Source organism: Centruroides vittatus, unplaced genomic scaffold (assembly GCF_030686945.1).
Source record: "Centruroides vittatus isolate TY-2023 unplaced genomic scaffold, ASM3068694v2 contig_345, whole genome shotgun sequence".
NCBI lineage: Eukaryota > Metazoa > Arthropoda > Arachnida > Scorpiones > Buthidae > Centruroides > Centruroides vittatus.
This window is the reverse complement of record NW_027122170.1, coordinates 2,296,795-2,321,716: the sequence shown is the minus strand read 5'-3', so window position 1 is coordinate 2,321,716 and position 24,922 is coordinate 2,296,795. Positions and strand designations below refer to the sequence as shown.

At 34.8% G+C, this 24,922-nt stretch overlaps 1 protein-coding gene across 3 annotated transcripts in view; it reads right to left on the bottom strand.

Annotated features, from left to right (window-relative positions):
• Dhc16F (Dynein heavy chain at 16F) overlaps positions 1-24,922 on the bottom strand; it is a 383,439-nt gene that overhangs the window by 5,132 nt on the left and 353,385 nt on the right. For all 3 annotated transcript variants that reach the window (XM_067269011.1, XM_067269009.1, XM_067269010.1), the window contains exons 64-67: positions 23,828-23,928; positions 15,368-15,472; positions 7,037-7,151; positions 4,014-4,135 (exon numbers count right to left, since the gene is read on the bottom strand). In XM_067269011.1, the coding sequence (XP_067125112.1) occupies positions 4,014-4,135; positions 7,037-7,151; positions 15,368-15,472; positions 23,828-23,928 (443 nt within the window). The remainder of the gene's footprint in view (positions 1-4,013; positions 4,136-7,036; positions 7,152-15,367; positions 15,473-23,827; positions 23,929-24,922) is intronic.

Here is a 24,922-nt window from a genome sequence, read left to right as displayed (position 1 = left end):
GCGTTCCTTTTCTTTACGTTAATTCACAAAACTAATAGTTCTTTCCGATGCCTGAACGTAATTTACGTCACCAGAAGTACGTCCCTCGTTGATACTTCTCAATTACACTACGATGGAAACGGATTGTGCTTCCCGACTGAAAGTGGTCGCCCTTTCTAGACTCCTGTTCTCCCGGTCTAACTCCGACGTCCTTGCTGACCCTTCCTCGGCAACCTTCCTCGACGAATCCAAAAGCAGCCAAAAAGTGTCCTCAATCGTGAGAGTCCCTCAATTTATATTTCCCGCTCTCCGGAAGTCCGCTTCACTTATTGTCCCACTCTGGACCAATCAGAAAGCTTCTCACGTATCCTAAGGTGACATCATAAGAAAAATCCACGCGACACGGTACAAACCAAGAAAACCCGATACATACAAAAAGGAAACCGAGAAAATAATTAATAATAATAATAATAACAATAATACATAGTTGCGTAGCACTACAAAGTGAATCACCTTTTGGACTGGACTGTGGAGAGAGAAGGTGTGAAAAAGGAAGCGATCTTGACCGGGGTGTATAAGTTAGCAAGAGAGGAAAAGAAAAGGATACGATGGGAGAGTGAGAGATTCACCAAGAACATGGGAAGCCTATAAAAATCAAACAGGACTCGAGAGTGGTATCCCACCAAAGTATTTCAATCTTCGTCTATTTCTATCTCTACATGTATATCTTCATTCTTCCCCTTAGTTATAAGTAGGATAAGTTTTAGTTTTAAGATCTGCACGCGTATAATTTGTCGGGTTTCGTTTTGTGCGCGCCCTTTCGTTACGCTTAAAGACTGAACAACTGTAAAAGGATTTTCTTTGTAAAGTTGGGATCCATAAAGAACCTGTTTTTGTTCTTTCTGGTGAGAATAAAATCGCACCTTTGTTAAAAGTAACGTGTTTTGATTATTATTTTGTGTCGGTCTGTTCGTGGAAACCATTACACCTCGTCACGAATCTTCATGGTAGTATATATTATTCTTAGTATTTATTCCATTTTCTTCCTCTTTGTTAGTTCTTTTGTCTATCTTTTCCTAGAAACTTCTGTCTTCCCTAACCCTTCCCTGTTCAAATGGTGGTGACCTAATTAAAAGACAAAGAAAAGGTGGTATCCTGAGGGCTAAGTGGAGGACAAGAGGTCACTTTTTGACTGGGACATTGAAGAGATAGGATGTATTGTGAAGGCCTCCAGGTCGTTCTGGCATCAACTGGAGAACAAAGGAGATGACACGCCTAAGCTGGCTTTTGAGAGAAAATCTGAAATATATCCCAATATAGAAACCTTGAGAAGCTTATTGAGAGGATCGGATAGACGTCCACAATCAACAATCCGAAAAGTTAATAATCTAGCAAGCGTCACCATCACCCCAAGATCACCGACACTTTGGGTACCCATTCTTTTCTATCATCATATATCCAACTATCCTATTGTCTGTCTTTTCTTCTCTCTTTTTTTATTTGTATAAGTAGTTTTAAGTATTTAGTCATAGTTCTTTATTTTTGTACTGCGGTGAATGTTCTTTTGTCGCGAGGTTGCTTGACGATTCTACCTGTGTATCTGCAGGAATTATATTAGAAAAGGTTAACAGAGAAAGAACGAGGAGTGTCAGAATTGTAAAAGAATCCTGTAAAGTAAATAAACACGAGTGACGAGAACATATGTGTGTTATATTCTCTTGTTGAATCACTCACCACGTGCATATCCTACAACTGGAACAAGTAATAATCTGAGTGTGCCCGATCTGGCGAATATGGTTGGTGCAATAACACATCCCATCTAAGCTATAACAGTTTCTGACCAGTTACCAAACTTGTGTGAAATTTGGCATTATCATGGTAAAACACTACACTTTGTTTGTTGATCAATTCTGGCCTTTTCTGTTTGATGATATTACTCAATTTGTTTACTCGATGGCAGTACACTTTCAAATCAATTATTAAATTGTCCGGTAAAAGCTCAAAAACAAATTTCTCTAAAATCCAACCATAGAGAGCATCTCTCATTAATAACATGTGGAACCCACATATTGAGCTTTGAAACGAAACCAATTCATTTTAAGTAATAATAAACGGTTCAATTTAACAAATTTAATCTCTTAGTAATTTCACGCATTGTTATATGGCAGATTGCTTCAACAGTACCTTTATTTTGTTTTCATTGGCTTCAAATGGCCATCCAGAATGTGGTGTATCTTTGATATTAAAATTGCCAGAACGCAATTTTGTAAACCAGTTTTGGCACTGTCTTTCTCTCAACACATTGTGGCTGTCGGCCACGATATTGTATATTCTGTAAATTTTATATTGAATTAGTCTTAGATTTTCTTTGTCTAACTCTTTCTAGAACTTTCTTTGTCTAACTCTTTTGCCCTAGGGGGAGGATTATCTTTCCCTCGATAGTAAGAACAAAAGAGGGAGTGAGGCCCTGAAGCAAAACTGACAGAAAGAGTGCCATTCTGGGTTGGAATCCCGAAGAGGTAGGAGGTGAAAAAGTCAGTGCTCCAGAAAGGGAGAAAGACGATCGAAGACGACAAATTGCAGAGAGAGATCATCGAGGAAAGATGACTAAGTCCAAAAGAAAAAGATTATAGATGAAAGGTCTATAAGAAAAAGGGCTACAAACGAAAAACAGGGAGATCTGAAGTTGTTTCCTACCAAAGAGCACATTGCTAAGAAAACCTGAATATTTCTACTACTTTCCTTATTTCTTCTATTCTTCCATTTTTCTTAGTTTTAAGTTAGTATAAGTTAGTGTAAGTGAATATGATCCTCGTCAGACTCGCATGTGTGCAAGTTAACTATTTTGAAGACAATTATTTAATGCCTGTGTATATAAAATTCTGAAAGTTGTAAAGTTGGGATCCTATGTAAAGAATCTGTTCAGAGAGAGTAAAACTACCTTGTATTAAGATTTGTTTTGTACCATTTTGCTCGCAGGATCGTGTACCTCTCATTATGAACACCACAACATCTTCTCCAAACATGTACCACAAGTTTTTTCTTGTTTGAACAGCATTTTGATTTTTTAGTTATAAAAAAGCAAAATATGCCGAAAATGATGCTTTCGATTTTCCAATTTGATGGGTCACCAAAAAAAAACAATTGTACAGAATCGAACAAAATTTTTTACAAATTAGCCTTAAAATGTCAGCTGTCGAAGTATATAATGAAAATGTGGTTTAAAATAAAATTGGCTGGTAAAAATACATCTAATTCCTCTAGTAATAAAACAACAAAATATTACTTTCTGAACAACCCAATAATAATCTGTCACTCAATTTTAATAAAACTTGTTTTGTTTTTATTCTCATTTTGGTATAGGATTCTTACAAATGTGGTAGTTTTTTGTGTCATTTTCTCTATTTAATTACAACAAACCAACCAAATTCAGAGTTTTGATAGTATCCTATATAAATGTAAATGAAAAATTGAAAAGCAATTTAATATTTTATTCCTTATAATTATAGCTTAAACCAGTGTTTCTCAAACTTTTTGGACCGCGACCCCCCTTCTGCACTTAAAAATTTCAAAGAACCCCTGAAGAATAAGTATGTGTCAAAAAACATCCCGGAGGGAGGGGGTTAGGCTCGTATTTAAATATTTTTATTATTTTTATCATTTATATGGGCAATTTATTTAAGTAAAAATTATTTTATATATTTTTTATTTCTATTATTTCTAAACATGAATCCATAGTAAATTTATAAAATATTTGAAAAAATTGATCTGGCATCAATTTTTCAGCGACCCCCCAAATATTTTTCACGAGCCCCTTGGGAGTCGCGACCCCCACTTTGAGAATCACTGGCTTAAACCATTGTTAAGAAAATAAATCTGCTTTGGGAAAAGTTTTTTAGAAGAATTAATGCTGTTTATTCATTTATTATATTATATGTGGTGTTTCCATCAATTTATAATAAAAACTAAAACATTCTATCATCTCAGACTATATAATTAGTAAATTAATATGTTTTTAATATCTTACTGTTTACCTGATAACTTATATTTGCATTTTCATGCATGCCAAATATTTCTGGTTTGTCAATCAACGGTAAGCTATCGATGTAAGCTCGATATTCATCGAGTGACATTGCTTCCGGAGCATAATATATACCTATAAAATAAAATTTATAATCTTAATATGTTCCATTTAAATATAAAATTTTGTCATAATTATAATTTATTTCATTATGAGAATAATTATTCAAAATTATCTTGATTGCATAATTTATAAAAATGAGATATCAGATCAGCAAAAAAGTAAATTTGAAAACTGTTAAAACAATGTATCAAACCTATGTTTTTATAACTAATCATATACCCCATTTGCACTGAGTTTTTCAATCTAGATTGTGATCAAGGTTGACTATGCCGTGGTATGACCTCTCTCGACCATTTCAATCTCGACTGAAACGAGGTTCAATCATGATCAACTCAAGAGAGCCCTTGGAACTAGATCCAGTCATAAGAGAGTTCTCGCAATCCCACATGCGCAAGAAAATACAAGATGGCCGTGGAACACATGTCGGACTATCAACAGAGAAATAAAAAAGACATCTGTCATCTGACATCTGACATCTAGAGAGAGGATGACATCTGTCTATTATTAGATATATGGCAAGAAAAAAGTATTTATTTCTAACCAAAACTTTCATTTTCTTTCTTAGTGTTTGTTACTTACCGCGTAGTTATGTCAGTTTTATCATCGTGTGTAATAGCTGGGTTCTTCTCAAGCGGACTGCCTGTGCAAACAGCTCGACGTTTGTCTGGCAACAGTTACAATCCAGATTGTAGGTAAATCGAGATCGAAGTGAGTCGTGAATTGTGTGCGAACTTAGTATTACTATTTGCTGAATTTTGATCTGTACATTCATATTATGTGCTTTTGACAGTAATTACTACCACAAATATATTTTTACTAGTCATAAATACACCAAACTCCCAATTATCCGTGCTAATTAGTGAAAAATCCAAAATTACCCTCTAAACTATATAAAAAAAAAGTTCAGCCATTTCAAATAAACTACAGTGTATATACAGCAAATATCAAAAAATATAAGCTTTTCCTTTTTGTGGCAAAATGTTTATTAATGGAACAAATGTTTTTGGCCTGATTTATAGGTCCATTTTGGGTCTGCCACAATAATAAAAGTTATATTTTTTGATATTTGAAATTGGTTACAGTTTTGTTTTAATTTTCTTGTATATATACAGCTCAATTCTATTATCAACGCTATCTCCAACCTATTAACTGGAGTAAAATTTGTTCTAAAATTCGCTAACGTTTTCGTTGCCCCTTCCGGGCACTTCCTCAGGCATTCGATAAAAGACCATTGCGAGCTGTATATTGACCTTCAAACCTTCCTTTCGAAGGTGTTCGATTACCTAATTCCCTAAGCGCATGCGTTTCTCTATACTATAAATCTTCAACCCGTTTAACCCGTTTAACGTTTAATGGCAAAAACAGAGATAAGATAAGAGCATCAACTTTAAGGAGGAAATGTCCTTTTCTACAGCGTGGCAATTCTTAATGGAAGATAACATGTAATTATAGTTATTGTCTCCGTTTTTACCGTTAGGAGGTCAATCGGTTATACGGGTTGAAGATTTATAGTACAAAGAAATGCATACGCTTAGGGAATTAGGTAATCGAACACCTTTGAAAGGGAGGTTTGAAGGTCAATATACAGCTTGTAACGGTCTTTTATCGAATGCCTGAGGAAGTGTCCGGAAGGGGTGATGAAAACGTTAGTGAATTTTAGAACAAATTTTACTCCAATTAATAGGTTGGAGATAGTGTTGATTTATCATCCCGGTGTATCAGAAGGATTAGAAAGTATATTCAATTCTCTTATAATGTGATACAAGTGCAAGTCCCAAGTTTCATAAGACAAAATGTATATTTAATCAATAAACGTCAAATATAGATTTCTTCTATTTTCAAAAATATCATGTAGAAATTTAAATTTTACATTTCTCTATATAATTCTTACATTTTTCCCAAATTACTGTATTTTAATTTTAGGGCTAGTGGGATATTTTTTCAAATCTGTTGTTTACAACACCAGCTTTGCCTACTGTAAAATAATAAGCCAAAGCTAATGACTTGCCTCACTTCCATCCCTTAGAATTGACTGTTGAGGGACAAAAGAAAAGCCAAACATTGCTTACAATGCTTTGTCATTTTACTGTAATTCTAATATTTTAACAATGCATAGTTAATCAGGAGTTTGGCATACTTTAAATCAGTATTTTCATTTTTTTTAAATTTAATTAATTCAATTTAGAATAATAGAATACGTAACATATTTATCAAAAAATTGCTAATTAGTTCAGGTTCGATATGTGTTTTTGGGCTGCAATTTGAAAAAAATTGTAAATTGTTAATTATCATATCTAGTCCTCTGTCTGTCCATCTGTCTTTCCTTAATCTCGAGAACAGCGTTACATAAATGAAATTACAGACCAGATATGGAAAGCTTAGGAGCAGAAGGTCCCAAAAAATGATCTTCTGATGAAAACTGGAAGTCACGTTATTCCAATTCAAAAATTTTTCCCCAAAACAAGTTGGATAGATGACTGGCACAACTCCATTGCCAATGAAAAAGTATGATGTACAGGACAAAGACACTACAGTATTAATTTGAAGTGGAGAGCATATATTTTAAATTGAATAAATTAAAAATATGATTAAAACTTGCAACCCAGCATCACAATAATTACGATGCTGGGCTGAATAATAATTATTTATTGTGACATCATCATGATTCAAAATAGAATTATTCAAATAGAATTATTGGGCAAAAATTAAATCCCTTAAGATTTAATTTCAAATTTTTTGTATTTATTCTGAAATAGAAATCCCTCTTAGATTAGTCAATCATAGTTATTAAAACTTAGTGCTTATTTCATTCACAATTCACATTTGTTTTTTGTTAACTTAACTTTAAATTAATTAGAAATTTAAAATAATTTAAAAATTGATTGTTTATAAGATTAAAATGTAATAATTTACCCGAAGCAGAATATTTGTAACCCTGTCGAAGAATGTCTGGGGAAAAGAAACCTTTTAAGACAGTTCTTAAGCATCTTAAATCCCACATATCCATGACTCGTCCACCGTAAGTTATCTAAATAAAAGAAAATAATGTTTTTAATAACAAAATGTTATGTATTATCGTAAAAGTATATTACAGTTTAAGTTTCGATAATTATTTTGATTTTAATGACTCCATTTATTGTTTTATACTTATAAATGGAGTCGATATAATCAAAATTAATAAAATCAATTATACTTGCAAAGGAATTTCTCTTTCCTGAATTTAGAATGAAAAATTTTGTCATTTCTAAATCCTGAAAATTGAAACTGTATATTACTGTATTATGTAATCCTTCTCACACAAATATCTCTAAACTGAAAAAGTGTAAAATATGATTTTATATTCTATATTGCAAACATTCCTTTATTTCTACATGAATTTGAAATTTTAATTATTGTTAAAGTCACATATTAACATATTACACCAGTAGCAAGTTATCCTATGGTCAAAAAAAATAATTGCCTGGGGTCCCCACCAACAGGGAACCCAACCTGGGCCACCAGTGGCAGAGTGGATAAAACCTGTAGTGCTTGATCACTAATTGTATTGTTTTTTTTTTATTAGTGTCAATTATGTGATTGATTGTGTATTGTAGTTGGTGAAACGGAAATAAATTCCGTTCCGTTTATGTTGTCGCGTACCAACCCTTGACGGGTGAAGCTTGTAAGCGGTCATTGGTGTATTGACGGGTCACGTGGTACAGAAGTTCCCGGATGGTGGGAGCTTATAAAAAGTGCATGTGGAAACATTTGTTTTTACATTTTTCTTGGACATTGGCCTGGAGGAACCTTACCAGGGGCGATCGAGAGTGAAGGTTATTTGCTAACAGATTGGAAGGCAAGAATCGGAGCAGCGAGACTAGGAGGAAAAATCCAGATCCATCGGCGTGAGGAACCGGTATGTGAATTTCGTGACAAGAGTAATACGTAGCGGAGGGAATATTTATTCAGTCAACATATTTATTTCGCTGGTAAGAACTTTTTTTTCCAACACGTGTGGACGCCCCATTCCCAGCCGACTGAATCTACTGTGTAAATTGAATGTGTGTAATTATCGTCTGTAAAATTATTTTTGTATCTTGTTAGGTTAAGTCCGCATTTTTCCCGCTCTTATTTTATTAATTAATAAATTTTATTATTGTGTAAAGTTATATTGTTAAGTCCTTGTCATTCTCACCGATCTTTATGTCTAGATTGTTTCGTCCATCTCAGACACATCAAACCACTGAACACTGGTAGTTGGTTGTAGTTTTGTGCCTCATCAATGGGCTGGCCATATGGAGTTTTTTGGGTTTTCTTCACATTAGTAACACCTAAATAGAGGCCAGTTTTCCATAAAAGACCTCCCAGAAGGCATTTGCCTTAGGCAGATCGTCCAAGTGTCATGTTGCCATAATCAAATAAAAACAAAACTAACCCAAACCAATCTTTTATAAAACAAATTTTTCCAAAAAAAAAAAATGTCAGAAGTCAACATTGCACATGGGGACCCCTAATTCATCTTTACAAGGACTCCATGAAGCTATAACGTGCTATTGTATTGCACCTTTATAAAGGAAGATTGATATTTATTTTGGCAAAACTTATTTATAGATTTTGTTGTCTGCAAGATAATGAAAATTATCTTTAAATGTTGGATTTGTACAGAACTATTACAAAATTATTATTAGAGTCTGGTTATTGGACTGCAATTTTCAAAAATTGTAGACCTATAAATTCCCACTGGCATTGTCCATTTGTCCTTCCTTAATCTCAAGTAATGGAGTAAGATAGATAAAACTCTAAACCAGATATGGAAAGCTTAGAGGCAGAAGACCCCTATTAACTATATATGAACTTCTGATTTGGGCCAAAAGTCATGTTATTTCAATTAAAAAATTTTTTCCTGAATGGATACTGACAGACAACCAGCACGACTCTATTGTTAACAGGAAAAATATGATGTTTGAGGAGAAGATACTACTAAAATTATGAGTGTTTTGACAAAAAATTTCAGCCTTGCATTGTGATGATGTTGCAATAAATAACTGCTCATTTTAATTGTTGTGTGGTTTGACGGGTTAATGAGAACCACATTAAATAATACACCATGGGTTAACAAGTATTCCAAATAAACTATAATGGTAATTATTTATTTTCAGCCAACTTAAATTACAGAATTCCGAAACAGTCCGTAATATTACATGTTACCTTCTTTAAAATACAGAATTTAAACCGATTATTTCACCTCGTTCACAATGCTCATAGATCAAGTTACACGTGTGAGTCCCGAAACTGGCCAGTTCACAATCCGTTTGAATCGTCTTATAATCCTAATTAAAACTAACTTAAATTAAATTAAAACTAATGTTACTTAGATTAGAGAAAGAATATAGAAAGGTTATATTAGAAGGGGATCCCTTTTATTTCTTTAGTGAGTTGGGCAATCTGCGATGTCTATCACAATTAATTGAGAGGATACAACCTGATCACGTGGCCACTCTTTTCGGCAGGATGAAATATCCAATTACGAATCCTCCTTTATATCTTGATAGTACCGATTCTTTAACGCAACTCTGAATCTCCATTGACTCTCTGGTCCCGTTCTCGTCGTCACTCGTACTCGTCTCCTCACTTACCACGTGCTTCACCTCTCGCAGTCTTGACCCAGAATGGCAAAAGTTGTCCTTATACTCCTTGACCTAGGTAGGTGACCCCTCGCCAGCCCAAAACTCGCCATAAAATAAATATTTTGCGGTTGAATGGATTAAACAGTGGGAAACGATAGGATTAGTAGAATAAGTGTATTAGATGCTAACTTACTAAATAATAACAAAATAATAATAATAATAATAACTCTTCTGTGGTCACCACCTGGTCGTGGTGGGAGAGCCCAGTAATTTTACTGATCCATAGGGCAATGCAGGCTGGAGCACAAGCTCCTGGTAGGGACACCCATGCCAGTAAGGTCTATGGGGAGAAATAAAGCTAAGAGTGACCACACACCTACATTCTGTGGAGATATTTATCATGATAGTAAACAGATCTTAATATGATACTGGCTCGGACGTCACCCACATTAACAAGGTCTGTGTTTGTGGATTAGGCAGAGGCTCACGTTTAAAAAATAGGTCACAGTCTCCCTTGGTTACCAGTGGTGAAAGCAGTGCCGGCTCAACCATGACTACTGCAATGTCCTCAACAGATGTGAGGAACCAACCTATTCCTTGTGTTTCTGTGGCATTGCATCCATAGACCACAAAGGCTGGAAAAACACGCCAACAGATGAAATGGATGATAGAAATAAACGAGTTTATCATCCATACTTACTACACCATCACAGAATTCAAAACAAACATGACAGCATACAGACAACTACACCATAGATTCACACAATATCCTCACCTCACTGTCACCAAACAAAGGGTTGTTGATCAAAAAAGAACAATTATACACAACAACCTTATTCCACAAACAACAGGTTGCTGATCAAATACATCAACAGACAGAAACATTTAACATTAATGAAGATCATGTAACCTGTCAGGATAATCCAGCAACAAGCATTGATAATAACACACATACAACAATTACTACTAATGATACTATAGACACTTCCTCATCCATCACTGATAACATAGACATGGATTTAGTTAATACGCTCTCACATATATTTCAGGAAACACTCACTAAATATACAGGCACAGATCCCACACAACGACCACGAATACCAAAAATCAACACGTCAAAGGAAGTAGGAAAAACACTAAATTATGTAAACACTCACTTACTACCACACTACATTCTTCAATTTCTACACTCGCAGACATTCATACATTAGTTTATGCTGGGGCAGTCACAGTAGTGACACACCATGGACTGAAAGTACAATCACAGACAAATACACAGAAAACACAATTCTATCACAAGCCTGCCTGGCAGAGAAGAATAGAAACACAAATAAATGACATTAGACAGCAATTAGGCAGGCTAACACAATACACTAAAAACAACATAACACCCAAATTAAGGAAACAGCTCAAAAACATTTTCAAGAAAATAAAAACACACACAAAACAGGAACATCACAACACACGCATCACAGAATACATTGATACACTAAAACAAAAACTTGCTGCCAAAGCACGTAGACTCAAACGATACATGTACACTACGAAAACAACAAAATAAATTATTTACAAACAATGAAAAACTCTTTTACAGACAAATTAATAACAAAGCAAACACTGATACACAGCACAGTGGCACACTAACAGAAGAACAACTCACAACATATTGGTCTTCTCTTTGGTCCAGTGCTGTCACGCATAATGCTGATGCAGGCTGGATCGAGGAGGAGAACAGAAACTTGCACAACATACCAACTATGCCCTGTGCTGAAATAAACATACACGATTTCCAATACACTGTTAACAGAACACACAACTGGAAGACACCTGGTGTAGACAACATTCACAATTTCTGGTACAAAAAGTTTACATCACTGCACCAAGAACTAGCTAAACACCTAACACACATCATCATCAATCCACAAGACATGCCAAATTTTCTTACTCAGGGCATCACCTACATGAAACCTAAAAACAACAATACCACAGACCCCACACAATACAGACCAATTACATGTCTTCCAACACTCTACAAATTATTGATATCCTGTATTGCAAACAAAATATACAAACATGTTGAAGAACACGACATTCTTACAGAACAACAAAAAGGTTGCCGTAGAAACCACAGGAGATGCAAAGAACAGTTACTCATAGATTCAGTCATTCTACGGCAAGCACACAAACAACACGGAAACATACACATGGCATATATAGACTACAGAAAAGCATTCGACAGTGTTCCACACAGTTGGCTGCTACATATTCTACACAAGTACAAAATACATCCATCACTCATTGCATTCTTTCAAAACACTATGCAGCACTGGAGAACAACACTACATCTCAGGGTTCATAACACTTCCATACAAACAAACCAAATTTTTATTAGGCGAGGAATTTTTCAAGGAGATTCCTTGAGTCCTCTCTGGTTCTGCTTAGCCCTGAACCCATTATCCAACATGTTAAACAACACGCAATATGGTTACAATATCAGACACGAAAAAACAACACAGTTTACACTGTCACATCTCATGTACATGGATGACATAAAACTTTATGCAACTTCATCAACTCCTACAAATCACACATTCATACACCAAGGACATACAAATGGAATTTGGCCTAGATAAATGCAAAACAGTTCACATAGAAAAAGGAATCCTTAAGAAAGAAGATTTTGCGCTTGGAAATGGAGACATTATTGAATCCATGGAAGAGGGCGAGTTCTACAAGTATTTAGGATTCCAACAGGCCAAACTAACAGAACATGCACAAATAAAGCAAAGATTAATTAAAGAATACCAAAGTAGGTTAAATGCTATTCTCAGAACACAGTTAAATGCAAAACACACAGTTAAAGCAATAAACACATATGTCATCCCAGTACTCACATATTCTTTTGGAGTTATACATTGGACTCACACAGATCTCGAGCAACTCCAAAGGAAAACAAGAACAACACTTACTAAGCATAAACAACATCATCCTAAATCCGCCACAGAAAGATTAACCCTTCCACGTAAAGATGGCGGACGTGGCCTGATTGACATAGTTAACCTCCACTACAAACAAATACAGTCACTGCGAGAGTTTTTTTATGAAAAACAAGAAATATCACAATTACATAAAGCAGTAACTCTAGCAGACTCGAATAACACACCATTAAACTTACACTCACATCATATGGACACAACGCAACATATAAAAAGCATAGACACCATTAAGCAATCGTGGGCTCGAAAGGCACTCCATGGCAGGCATCCTTATGATCTGGCCCAGGATTTTGTTGACAAAACTGCATCAAACAGCTGGTTAGCTCGGGGATGCCTCTTTGGGGAGACGGAAGGGTTCACGATTGCCATACAGGATCAGGTCATAAATACTAAAAACTACAGAAAACACATACTCAAAGATACAACACTCACAAATGACACATGCAGAAAATGTCACATTATGCCAGAAACTATACAACACATCACCTCTGGTTGCAAGCTCTTGGCACAGACAGATTATTTACACAGACATAATCAAGTAGCAAATATAATACACCAAGAGTTTGCAAAGAAACACAAATTAGTAGACATCCACGAACCATACTACAAATGCATTCCACAGACAGTATTGGAAAACAACACGCACAAAATGTACTACGACAGAGCCATAATCACAGATAAAACAATTTATCACAACAGACCAGACATCACACTCATTGACAAACACAATAAAATCACATACATTATAGACATATCCATTCCAAACACACAATATACAAAACGCATGCACTGAAAAAATTAGCAAGTACACAGAACTCGCCCAGGAAATAAGGCATCTGTGGAGGATGGATAGGGTGCTTATTGTACCTGTTGTTCTCTCCTCTACAGGTGTCATACCACACACACTACACAAAAGCCTGGGCACATTACAATTGAATAGAAACACATATATCACTCTACAGAAGGCCACTATATTGAATACATGTCATATTGTGAGAAAATTCCTGAATACAGACACACACACTGATACACTTCTTTAATTTCTGTTTTGGTTACTATGCCTTGACTTTGGTCCGGCATAGTACACAGCCACCGGTGTTAACCGAGTATATCTCACTTAACCCAACATAATAATAATAATAATATACATAGGGGGTTTACCCACCACAGTTGCTCTTTGTTAAAAAAAGTTTTTGCGTCAAGTTATAAAAATTCACTATTCTTTTCTCTACCTTTTTTTATAGTATGATGTCATAAAGAATTAATAGCAGCTGTACTTATTTTCTCAAAAAATAAGAAAATATTTTCATTTTTTGCTCTTTCCACCCTGAGGGCACCAAGAAGGTCTTTTTAAATTATATCAATTGTGGATTTGGCCAGATCCACAATAGGAACAGTCATACAGTGTGTCTACCCTTTTTGTGTGTGAGCATTCATTGATTCACATCCACTTCATTTGATGTGCTTTCGTGCATGCATGTTATTATTCCTTTGCAACCACATTGTTTCTTATGCTTGACACACATGTTCTAAATTTCCAAATGCCCAGAAATGTGTATTCTTATGTGTTCACTCACAAAATGATGGCAAATGTAATTTTTGATTGTGTTTCTTCACGAAGGTTTCTTCCCCATTTGTAACTTTGTAAATCCTTTCTGTCTAGAATTTTTTAAAATCAAATTTAAGTTAAAAATTTATTTCTGAACTTTAAACTAATGTCTCATACTTTGAAATCATGGGAAAGAATTATAGAAATTAAGTTTTCTTGCTGTATTTTAATATGATTTCCTCTGTGAAATCAGATATTCTTGTTACTTTCTACCTTTTTGCAACTTGAAGAATCTCATCCAAAATTTCCATTTCATGTTCAGTCTCACCAGTTTTGATGTTGGATTCTTTTGATTTAGAATAAATAAGGCTGAAAACTGCAGCTTTCGTCTTTGTATGACACATGCAAACTTATTCACATCTTTTACAAGCAAATAGTGCACAAGTTCTCCCAATACTGTCAACATGCAGTGCAGACATATTACACATGAACACAAGGTGAATAGACCCAGTGAGAGATAAGGCCAACATATCTGGTACAGACCACTCCCAAAAAATTCTTGCTATTTCTAACCTTCGTTCAAATCCGAGATCTTTAGAGTAACAGACTAATGTTCTAACTGCTTTGGCCATCCAGCCATTCATAAAAATAAAAATTAAAAAGTTATGCTTTAATATAACAGATTTTTCCAATAATATACAGCATTAAAGTGTATAATTTTAAACTGAGTTTTTTAAAATTTTTTATTAAATTTGACAGACTTTCCTCTCCCCTTTTTTTAATAAAAATTCAAATGATTATATACTTGAATTTATAACTACTGTAAGCAGAATTTTACTATAAAGAATTAACAGAATATTTTAATTAATAAAAATATTCTGTTTTCATTGTTTTATTGTAATAAACATTAACAAAACAAAATAAATATTTTGCAAAGAAAATTAATGGTGCATATGTTTGTGGCTTTATAATACTTTTTACAGATTTTCAAGTAATATTTTATCCAAATTACACAGAAAACTGTTACTTAGTAAGTTCTATAATAAGCTATTTAGTTTTGTGTAATTTAAATAAAAATAATAAAAGAAATTACCTCTCCAGTTAAATATTCCAGAGCGTCCCAATGAATAATGCCATCTTTGCATATGACTTTTAGTGTTTCTATTGCACAAGTGCAGTCGTTATCGCTAAATTCATACTAAATAAAATAAAAACATTTAAATTAGAAAAATTAATACAATTCTATACAAGAGTATAAAATGCAACTACAGGGTGAAAAAACAAATTTTAGAAGTCAAAGCTGTTTTAGTAAAATGATTTTTGGAACCACTGTCCTGTTATCAGATCCTGTTATAATGTTCTCGGAAAACCACGGAAAATATTAGTATTTTCCGTAATTTTCAAAAAACAGAACAGAACTTTTTTGATTCGAAACAGCTTCATGTATGGCTTATGGTTTTTAACATGTAAATTAAAGAATTTAATACAGTGATATAGCAATGAATGAAAAATATAAAACTTGAATACAATAAAATAAAGTAAAAAAAAAAAAAACAATGATAAGAACTGATATGGATATTGTGTGACGGTGTTAGAGTCCAGATGAGGGTGATGAAATTTTAAACCTTATGGAGAAAAGGTTAGATCTGATACACAAAATACGACTGCATCAACCATTAAATGGTGTGAATACGATTAGCACTTGAGCAATGTGGTCTTACGCCATATTTTTTTTGTATATTTTTTATATATATGTATATATTCCTCTTTCCCTTTATTTCTCTACCCTTTGTTCCCTGCTCTCTTTCTTCTGGAAACTTCTCTCAGTGGGTGGCAACGAACTGCTTTTAAGACAAAGAAAAAGATATAGCCTGCAGGGGCTAGAAGAAGAATAGACTGGCCACTTTTGGGCCGAGACGACGAGCTGTGAGGACGTGTTTAGTGAGGTCTCCAGGAATTTCGCGCCGACGGGAGCACGAAGGAGGCAGCAAACCGAACGTTACGAATTCTAGAGAAAAACTCTAGAAATCTGATACAAAGGCTCTTTTGGAAGTCTATCGGAAGAACACGAATTAGAAAATTCGAACATTACGATCGTCGAATCTCGTATCGTCCAAGAAGGCCTGAGTTGTAGCCACCATCACAAGTTCACCAGCTAAGTTTGGGTACCCGTTCTTGTCTTGTTCTGTCCTATTTTCTACATCTTCTCTTTCCCTCTCTAGCATAAGTAGTTTTAAGTAATTAGTTATAAGTTTCTTTTTCGCGCCCCTTCTGTAACGCGTCGCGTACATCGATTCTTTTGTCGCGAGTTTTTCGACCACGATTCTGCCGAGTTTTAAGTGATTTTGTAAAAGGAGTGTCGGAATACAAACGTGTATCGAGAATCCTGTATAATTTAACAAACGCGAGTGAAAATTAAAATAAAGTTGTTAAAATTTCCTTTATCCTCTCGTCGGACTTATTTTTCACCACGTGCGTTTTACAACAATGGCGTCCGCGACAGGATTCCGACTATAAAAACTCCTTGTCGGTACTATTCGGCAGAATTTCATTGGGAACGTTTATTATAGTTTGTATATATTCATTTATTGATCGCGAAGTGTTATATTATTATGGCGATGAGTAATCCAGTAGGAAGTACTGTACATGGTGACGGGGCCAACGGTAATCCCCCGTTAGTAGTCACCGGGTTCCTAGGGATGATACCCATGTTTTCGAATTCGCAGAGCGATTCAGTAAATGTAAAGCAGTTCTTTCAGACTGTGGAAAATATCGCACACTTAGCGGGTTGGAGTGATGTCGTGAAAATTGCAGTCCTCCAGGCTAGATTGAAAGGGGAGCCGCTAAATATTTTTTTTTGTCTTTTAGAACAGTATCCTTCCTCCTATGATGATATAAAGCGAGGCCGGGGAAAAAAATATTATTGACCAGTTGTTAAACTTGAGACAAGCGGCCAATGAATCTGTGACTGATTTTTCTATACGTACGAGGACTTTGTTGTCCAGAGCGGTTAAGGACCATAGCAAAATCAAAGCGCTGCGTGACGATGTAATCACCGAGAGGTTTATAAAAGGATTAAACGGAAAGATAAAAGCCAATGTAGTGAGACGGTCCCCAAAATCCTTAGAGGAGGCGTTCGAGTTTGCGGAAATAGAGGAAAGAATCGAAAGAGAGTGTAGCGATCAGATTGAGCGAAAGGGGGTTTACACTGCGGCAGAAGAGGATCCCAGGCTTAGTAATGACGACCATAATACTGTCCCGATCCCCAGAATTGACGAGAGAGATAGAATCGACTACTTAGAGAGGCAAATCGAGAATCTAACAGAAGCAGTGAATAAACTCGTGCGTAATCAGAATACAGAACGTAGAGCTTCGAACAAGAAATGTTTCATTTGCGGAAATACCGGACACTTTGCCCGGGGCTGCCCAACCCAGAACAGATCAAAATTTAAACTTATAAAGGAGTGTCATAATTGCCAGTATCGCACTCCTGGTGTAAAATTAAATCTGGCTACACACGTTTTTCAATCAGATAAAGGTCTCCCGCTCCTTAAGGGTAAGATGAATAATCAGGATGTAACCGCGCTCATAGATACTGGAGCAGAAAAGTCCTTGCTAAGTTCAGTAATTTTAAAACGGATTCCACCAGATTGCGTCAGGGGAGCTAACGTTAGAGAGGAAAAATTGGGGATACGGGGCATAGATGGGATAGTAACGGAGTGCGAACAACTTATTCGAGTCACCGTAGTTTATAGCGAAGCGGAACACCCTACGACCATAGCGTGTATGTCCTTCCCCGAACACGTGGAATATGAGGCTATCTTAGGCATGGATGTCATTAAGAACATCCCGGAAATTGTTGAAAACCTAAGAAAGTCGATGAATGCTAAGCCGCATAACATATCTGGGAGTGTCGTTTCACTAATGAATTGCCTCGCTAACACCCCCATTAAAGTTCAAGGGCTTGATGGCCTAGAACCAGCTGAAAGGGAGAAAATTTTTGGTATCCTCGAAAAATACCCTCAACGCTTCTCAGATTCAATTGAAGAAATAACAGGAATGAAAGGGCCATCCCATAAACCTATAATTAGATCTACCCGCCCGATTAACACTCGGCAGTACCGCATACCCGTTGCATTACCCAAGGAAGCGCAGGGCGTTGAGACTGAAAGACCTTACGGGATGGAATTAAGAGATCGACTAAACGCCATAAGAAAGACTGCATATAATAGGAGGAGACGGCGGAATCGCGCTAATCGAAAACGTATTAACAAAAACAGGGAATTAAACGATTGGAGCGAGGGACAGCGTGTATGGCTTCTTCGCAAAGGTAGAAATAAGAACTCGGGAAAATTTTCTGCTAAGTATGAGGGACCCTATCGGATCTTACGTAAGCTTGGCCCCGTCACAGTGGAAATCGGCAATAACAATAGGAATGATAAGTTCACTGTACATATCGATCACCTAAAACTGTGTCATTTTCCAATGTACAAACACACAAAAAGACGTGAATCATACAAATGTCCAACAAAACCAGGAGAAGAAAACCCTAGTAACGATCCAATCGATGAAGATGTTGATGAATACATCAGGAATTGGACTCATCGAACAAACGACGCTCCAGACGAGCCGCAGGATAACCAAGACGGGTATGAGAAAAGAAACACCTGCAGTGATCCTGGAATAAAACTAAATACTTCACCGCAACGACGGTACGACCTCAGGGGTCGCAGATTAGATTACTGTAAGTTGCATTACGGTAATTAACCTTGTGTGGGGGGCGTATGTGGTCTTACGCCATATTTTTTTTGTATATTTTTTATATATATGTATATATTCCTCTTTCCCTTTATTTCTCTACCCTTTGTTCCCTGCTCTCTTTCTTCTGGAAACTTCTCTCAGTGGGTGGCAACGAACTGCTTTTAAGACAAAGAAAAAGATATAGCCTGCAGGGGCTAGAAGAAGGATAGACTGGCCACTTTTGGGCCGAGACGACGAGCTGTGAGGACGTGTTTAGTGAGGTCTCCAGGAATTTCGCGCCGACGGGAGCACGAAGGAGGCAGCAAACCGAACGTTACGAATTCTAGAGAAAAACTCTAGAAATCTGATACAAAGGCTCTTTTGGAAGTCTATCGGAAGAACACGAATTAGAAAATTCGAACATTACGATCGTCGAATCTCGTATCGTCCAAGAAGGCCTGAGTTGTAGCCACCATCACAAGTTCACCAGCTAAGTTTGGGTACCCGTTCTTGTCTTGTTCTGTCCTATTTTCTACATCTTCTCTTTCCCTCTCTAGCATAAGTAGTTTTAAGTAATTAGTTATAAGTTTCTTTTTCGCGCCCCTTCTGTAACGCGTCGCGTACATCGATTCTTTTGTCGCGAGTTTTTCGACCACGATTCTGCCGAGTTTTAAGTGATTTTGTAAAAGGAGTGTCGGAATACAAACGTGTATCGAGAATCCTGTATAATTTAACAAACGCGGGTGAAAATTAAAATAAAGTTGTTAAAATTTCCTTTATCCTCTCGTCGGACTTATTTTTCACCACGTGCGTTTTACAACAGCAACAAACATTTTCGTAATCCTCTTCTGGGCTCTTCCTTCAGGTTTTTTATAATTCAAAACAAGTTATAAAAAACCTGAAGAAGAGCTCAGAAGGGGTTACAAAAATGTTCATTGCTCAAAGTGCTAATTGTATTCACACTGATTAATGGTTGATGTGAGTCGTAATTTATATTCATCCCGGTGTGCGATACAATTATGTAGATCTGACACTTTGAGTAAAGCAATGTAAGTAGCCAGACTTGACAGTTACAAAAAAAAGTTTGTTCTAATTTATAAAAAGACTTACAGAAACTCTCAATGTTACCATCAGTGATGAGAAAGTCCATTGAGTCTTTTTTTTTTTTGGAGGATAGTCCCGAGAGAAGAGGATCTGTCCAAAAGAGAAAGGTCCTATTGTCTCAGTGGCCCTGGGGTGATGTTGTTGACAGTCCAGAGAGGAGGTGACATTGATTCAAAGAGAGAGAGAGAGAGAGAGAAAGTTGAGGGTGAAGTTAAAGACACAACAAAGAAAGGTCTTGCACTTAGATAAATCATTGGGAGAAGCTCTCTTATCCTTGGAATTTGAGGCTTTTATTATTTTATGTCCCCAATCAACCATTATGATGGTTGTCTTTCCTCAGTTTTGCTTTCTAAGTGGTCATTCACTTGTTACTAAATGTAATGAGAACTCAACTTAAATTGCAGGATGGGTCAAAATTGACATTTAATTTGATACCAAGCAGAGATAGTTATCTCTACTTGGGATCAAATTCTTGGGTCTGACATTGCCTAGCTCCTTTTGTCATGTTTCTGAGAAAAAATTTTTTCATTATTATTATATTTCCTTTTTTAAAAAATATATTAAACATTAATAAATTTAGTGGGGGTTCCAGGACATTTCTGAAGTCTCACAGTTTTGACTTCTTAATAATAAATAACACAAAATTAATTTATTCAAAACAGTATCTAAGATTTAAAAACTCTAGGGAGATGACTAAAATAGTGATCAGCTTGTGAAGTTTCTTGATCACAGTTGATTATTTTTAGATCATCAGCATTGGCTATAATTTTAAAATTAACACAACGAATAGACTTCTTATTACTTTTCTGATCTTGCTATTTAATTTGGAACCACAAGAAATTCTGCACACTGGCAAGAAATTACAAAAACAAAAGTCATCTAGCTTAACTTCTGTAGGAACATAGTAAAAAATAAATCATTTAACCAAGCTAAAACAGAAAGATTAACATCAAGAACGGCAGAAGTAAAGACAAGACAAAGTTCCAACTTTGTAAAGTCGTATTTATATTTTATATTTATTAAATTAACATCAAGAGTTTTTAAAAAGTCTTGTAGTAATAAGGAAAATATAACTGAATCAAATGCCTGACTGATGTCGATGTACAGATATAGTACATGACAAGAATGGTCAATAAAAAAAAAAAAAAAACTTATTTCATATTAAATAGAAACTAAATGAGTAATGGTACATCAAAACTGGATGCCACAGTGCCAAACAGAATTCTGGTCTGGTCCCCACAGAACAATAAATGTAATAGTAGATACTGTGTTCGAGAATTTTGAGTATAGCTGCAGACAAAAATGTAGGTCTTTATACGAAGAGTTCATTTTAGGAATTGCAACAATAAAAGAGGTAAGCTGTGATTTTGGATACTAACCTTCCCAATTTATTGAGGTAAATACATGGAATAAATGGAAGATGCAATAGGTAAAATATTAATGTAAAATATAATAGGAACAAAATGAAGGCTTAACTTTACACATGGAACTTTTTTGCTTCAAAACAGTTTTTTTTTTTAAAAAAACCAACCATGCATTCAAACTTCCTAAAGCACTTGAAAAATACTAGATGTTCTCATTCAAATTTCTGTTTTTTATATATTTAGATCTGATGATGGGGTGGAAGAGGTCCCAAAAAGCATTTTACTAATAAGGCTTTGACTCCTAAATTCATAGCATTTTGTGTTCTATCCCAAAGAATTTAATTGAAAGGATTCTTATGATTTAAATTTTCATAATGTAATACCATATTTAAACAATTGTCATAAGTTACCCATGCAATATTTAAATTGCACGTGTAACTTATGACAATTGTTCGGGCTGCTTGGTTACGGTACCACAATGTTATGTAAAATTATTATTAAAACAAAAAATAAAAAATAAATAAATAAAAATAATATAAAAGAGAAGGACTTAATATTAGAAGTGTTTTTACCAGTTTACCAAATGCTTAAAAATCAGCTATTGTTAACTAAATTGGTAAAATTCATTTAAAGCAATATATTAAATTTAAGTAAATGAATCTTTTTTAAAAAAACAAAACTAATTGGCATAATGGAAAAGGATAAATGGAAAATTTCCTCCTAAAGGACAAAGAGTCTATCAAAACCATATGTAAATTCTATGCATTATCAAATGATCTCAACATGTTTTTCACTTGCGTGGGAGGAACCAAAGAAGCTTTGGCAAATAAGTGGCCTTACCTAATAGTAATGTAAGTGATCTGAGAAAAGTTATAATACTTTCTCAAACATTTGATTGCAAGTTCTTTCCAAATATACAAAAACTAATCAAGATTTGCCTCACTAAACCCTACAAACAACTTTGGCCAAAAAAACTTTCTCCTATCTTTGACACCTAAAATTTTACTCAAAAAAGACTTTGCAATCTTTTTGTACTTGTAATTGAGAAGAAATGCTGTACAAATATTCAGCTCATAATGAAAAAAATTTGCTTAATAATGTTAAAGTAAATTTTTTATCAGTAGTTTATAGATTTTAAAAAAATCAAATATATTCAGCTTGCAAAAATAAAGACTGTTTTAAATACCCATAGATCAAATAAGTGATAAACCTGTTTTCCTTCCCTCTATAAACAAAATAACTAATTGATACAGCTTCAACTACTTAAGCTGTTTGTGAGGTTTTTCTAAAGAAATAGAATTAAAAACAGATCTAAATCTTACTTAGCATGTAGATGCTATTGGAAATATGAATGTACAGATCATTTCACAAATCTCAGCTGGGAGCTGGATATTATGAAATAGAGCTCTAAATTATTATTTAAAGATCAAGAAGCAAATTGAGATGTGTTCCAGATCCTGTTAAATTCATATAACATGAACCTTTCACATACTGACATAGACTTGTCCTACATACTATCATAACAGCCTGGCCAAAATTTATAAAACATACTGTGGTCTAAAGACCACGTGTTCTGTTGCCTAACCGGTTCGTAACCAACCCCTTGGGTGGTTCACGGTGTAAAGAAGGGACAGGCCCTCATAGCGTAAAAGCTTCCTGTTGTAAAAGTTAATGGGAGAAGGGGAGATATGTGGTCCAAAGATCACGTGTTCTATTGCGTGATCCTTGGGTGGGCTGCAGGATAAAAAAAGGATGGGCCACGTTTTCGGGGGAAAAAAAGAGAGAGAGAGGGAGATCGCGCATGCTCGACGGAAGAAGAATGGAGAGAGGACGTGTAGACGATAGAGTCGCAAGATTGTTTTTTTGTGTGTGTTGTTTCTTTTGTTTTAGTGTCTGTTATAGCGAAAGGACAGAGTAGTGATTGGAAGGACTAAAATAAACTTTAAGTTCCTTGCATTGGAGTCATGGAGTGTGTGATTTATTTCTTTGAAGTTTCTTTTTGTTTTGTTCCGGCATGGGGAATACTCTAAAGATTGAGTACTTCCCCACAATACTATAATTACACCTGAACAGAAAACTATAATTTGTATTTTATTTAATCTTCAGATATTTTAAACAACTAAAACTTAAACTCTTATTTATGAATTGTGTTTTCATTATTTTACACATCAAAAGTTTCAAATGTATTTGTCTTATTTAATCAGGAAATGTTCAGATTTTTTTAAAACAAAAAATTTATCAATAAACTAACAAATCAACTTTTATATAAAAGAAGAATCTTATAATATGTATTGTATTTAAGTTGATTACAGATGTAAAAAATTAAAAAAACTCTTTTTTAATACCTTGATATTCCATCCCAAAGAGCCAAATTTTTTTCTTTCTAAAATAACTGCATGAAAAAAGCAAAGACCAAAAATCATCTTTCTCCAATCCAACTTCAGCACTGCAATTTTAATCAAGAATAAGGAAAAATTATTAATATTATTGTTTTATACGGAATGCTTTGATAAGCAAAAATGTGTTTATTATTAAGAAAATAATTCCAAGTGGCAAAACACACTATATTCTGACACAGAGTATTTTGACGTTTGGAATCTCTATTTCTAGAATAAAAAATAAGTAATTTTAATTATTGGAAGTTATTTGTCCAATTGTAAATGATATGTAACTTGTGAGACCAGTTAGGAAATAGAGAAAGTAGTCAGCGTGTTTTATGAATTCAAATGGTGTAAATGTGTCCATTCTTTCTTCTTTTGTGAAATATGCCACTGCATATAGATCTATCCAATATTAATATAAAAAGATAACAGTAATAACATTCAAAATTGCCACTTTTTATTATCTAATAAGAATGACTATGCATTCCTTATTTATCTAAACAAAAGTACTGTTATTGAATAGCAAATATGTTATCAAATTACAGGTAGGCCTCCTACAACGTGGTACCTTTACAATGTGGTTTCACTCTAATGTGGTTTGAAAAACGTGGAAATTTTCTTACAACACGGTACTTTTACAACGCGGTTTAGAGTATTTAGAGACGAATTATCTTTCACATAACAGAAAAATTGCAACAAATCACATAAGTGCAGTGGAACCTGATGAAACAAGCTTAGATCTTGAAATAAGGCCAGTCAAACATTCTCAAACAACTATAATAAGTGATGATGAGGACTGAATTTGTGAGCATAACATTATGTTTCTTTTTGATTTTGGCTTGAAATCATAATCTTTTTAGTTTTTATATGATGTTGAATTTTATTTACACTTTTTATGTACTGTACATAAATTTAAAAAATGATGAAAATGTTACACCATAAAAGTTTTTCTCTTTTTGCAGTTTTTCTCTTTTTAGAACCAAATCCCAGTTTTTGTATTAAGTTGGTGTCTCCTATAACGCGATTTCCCACAATGCGGTATTTTCAAGGAATGTATCT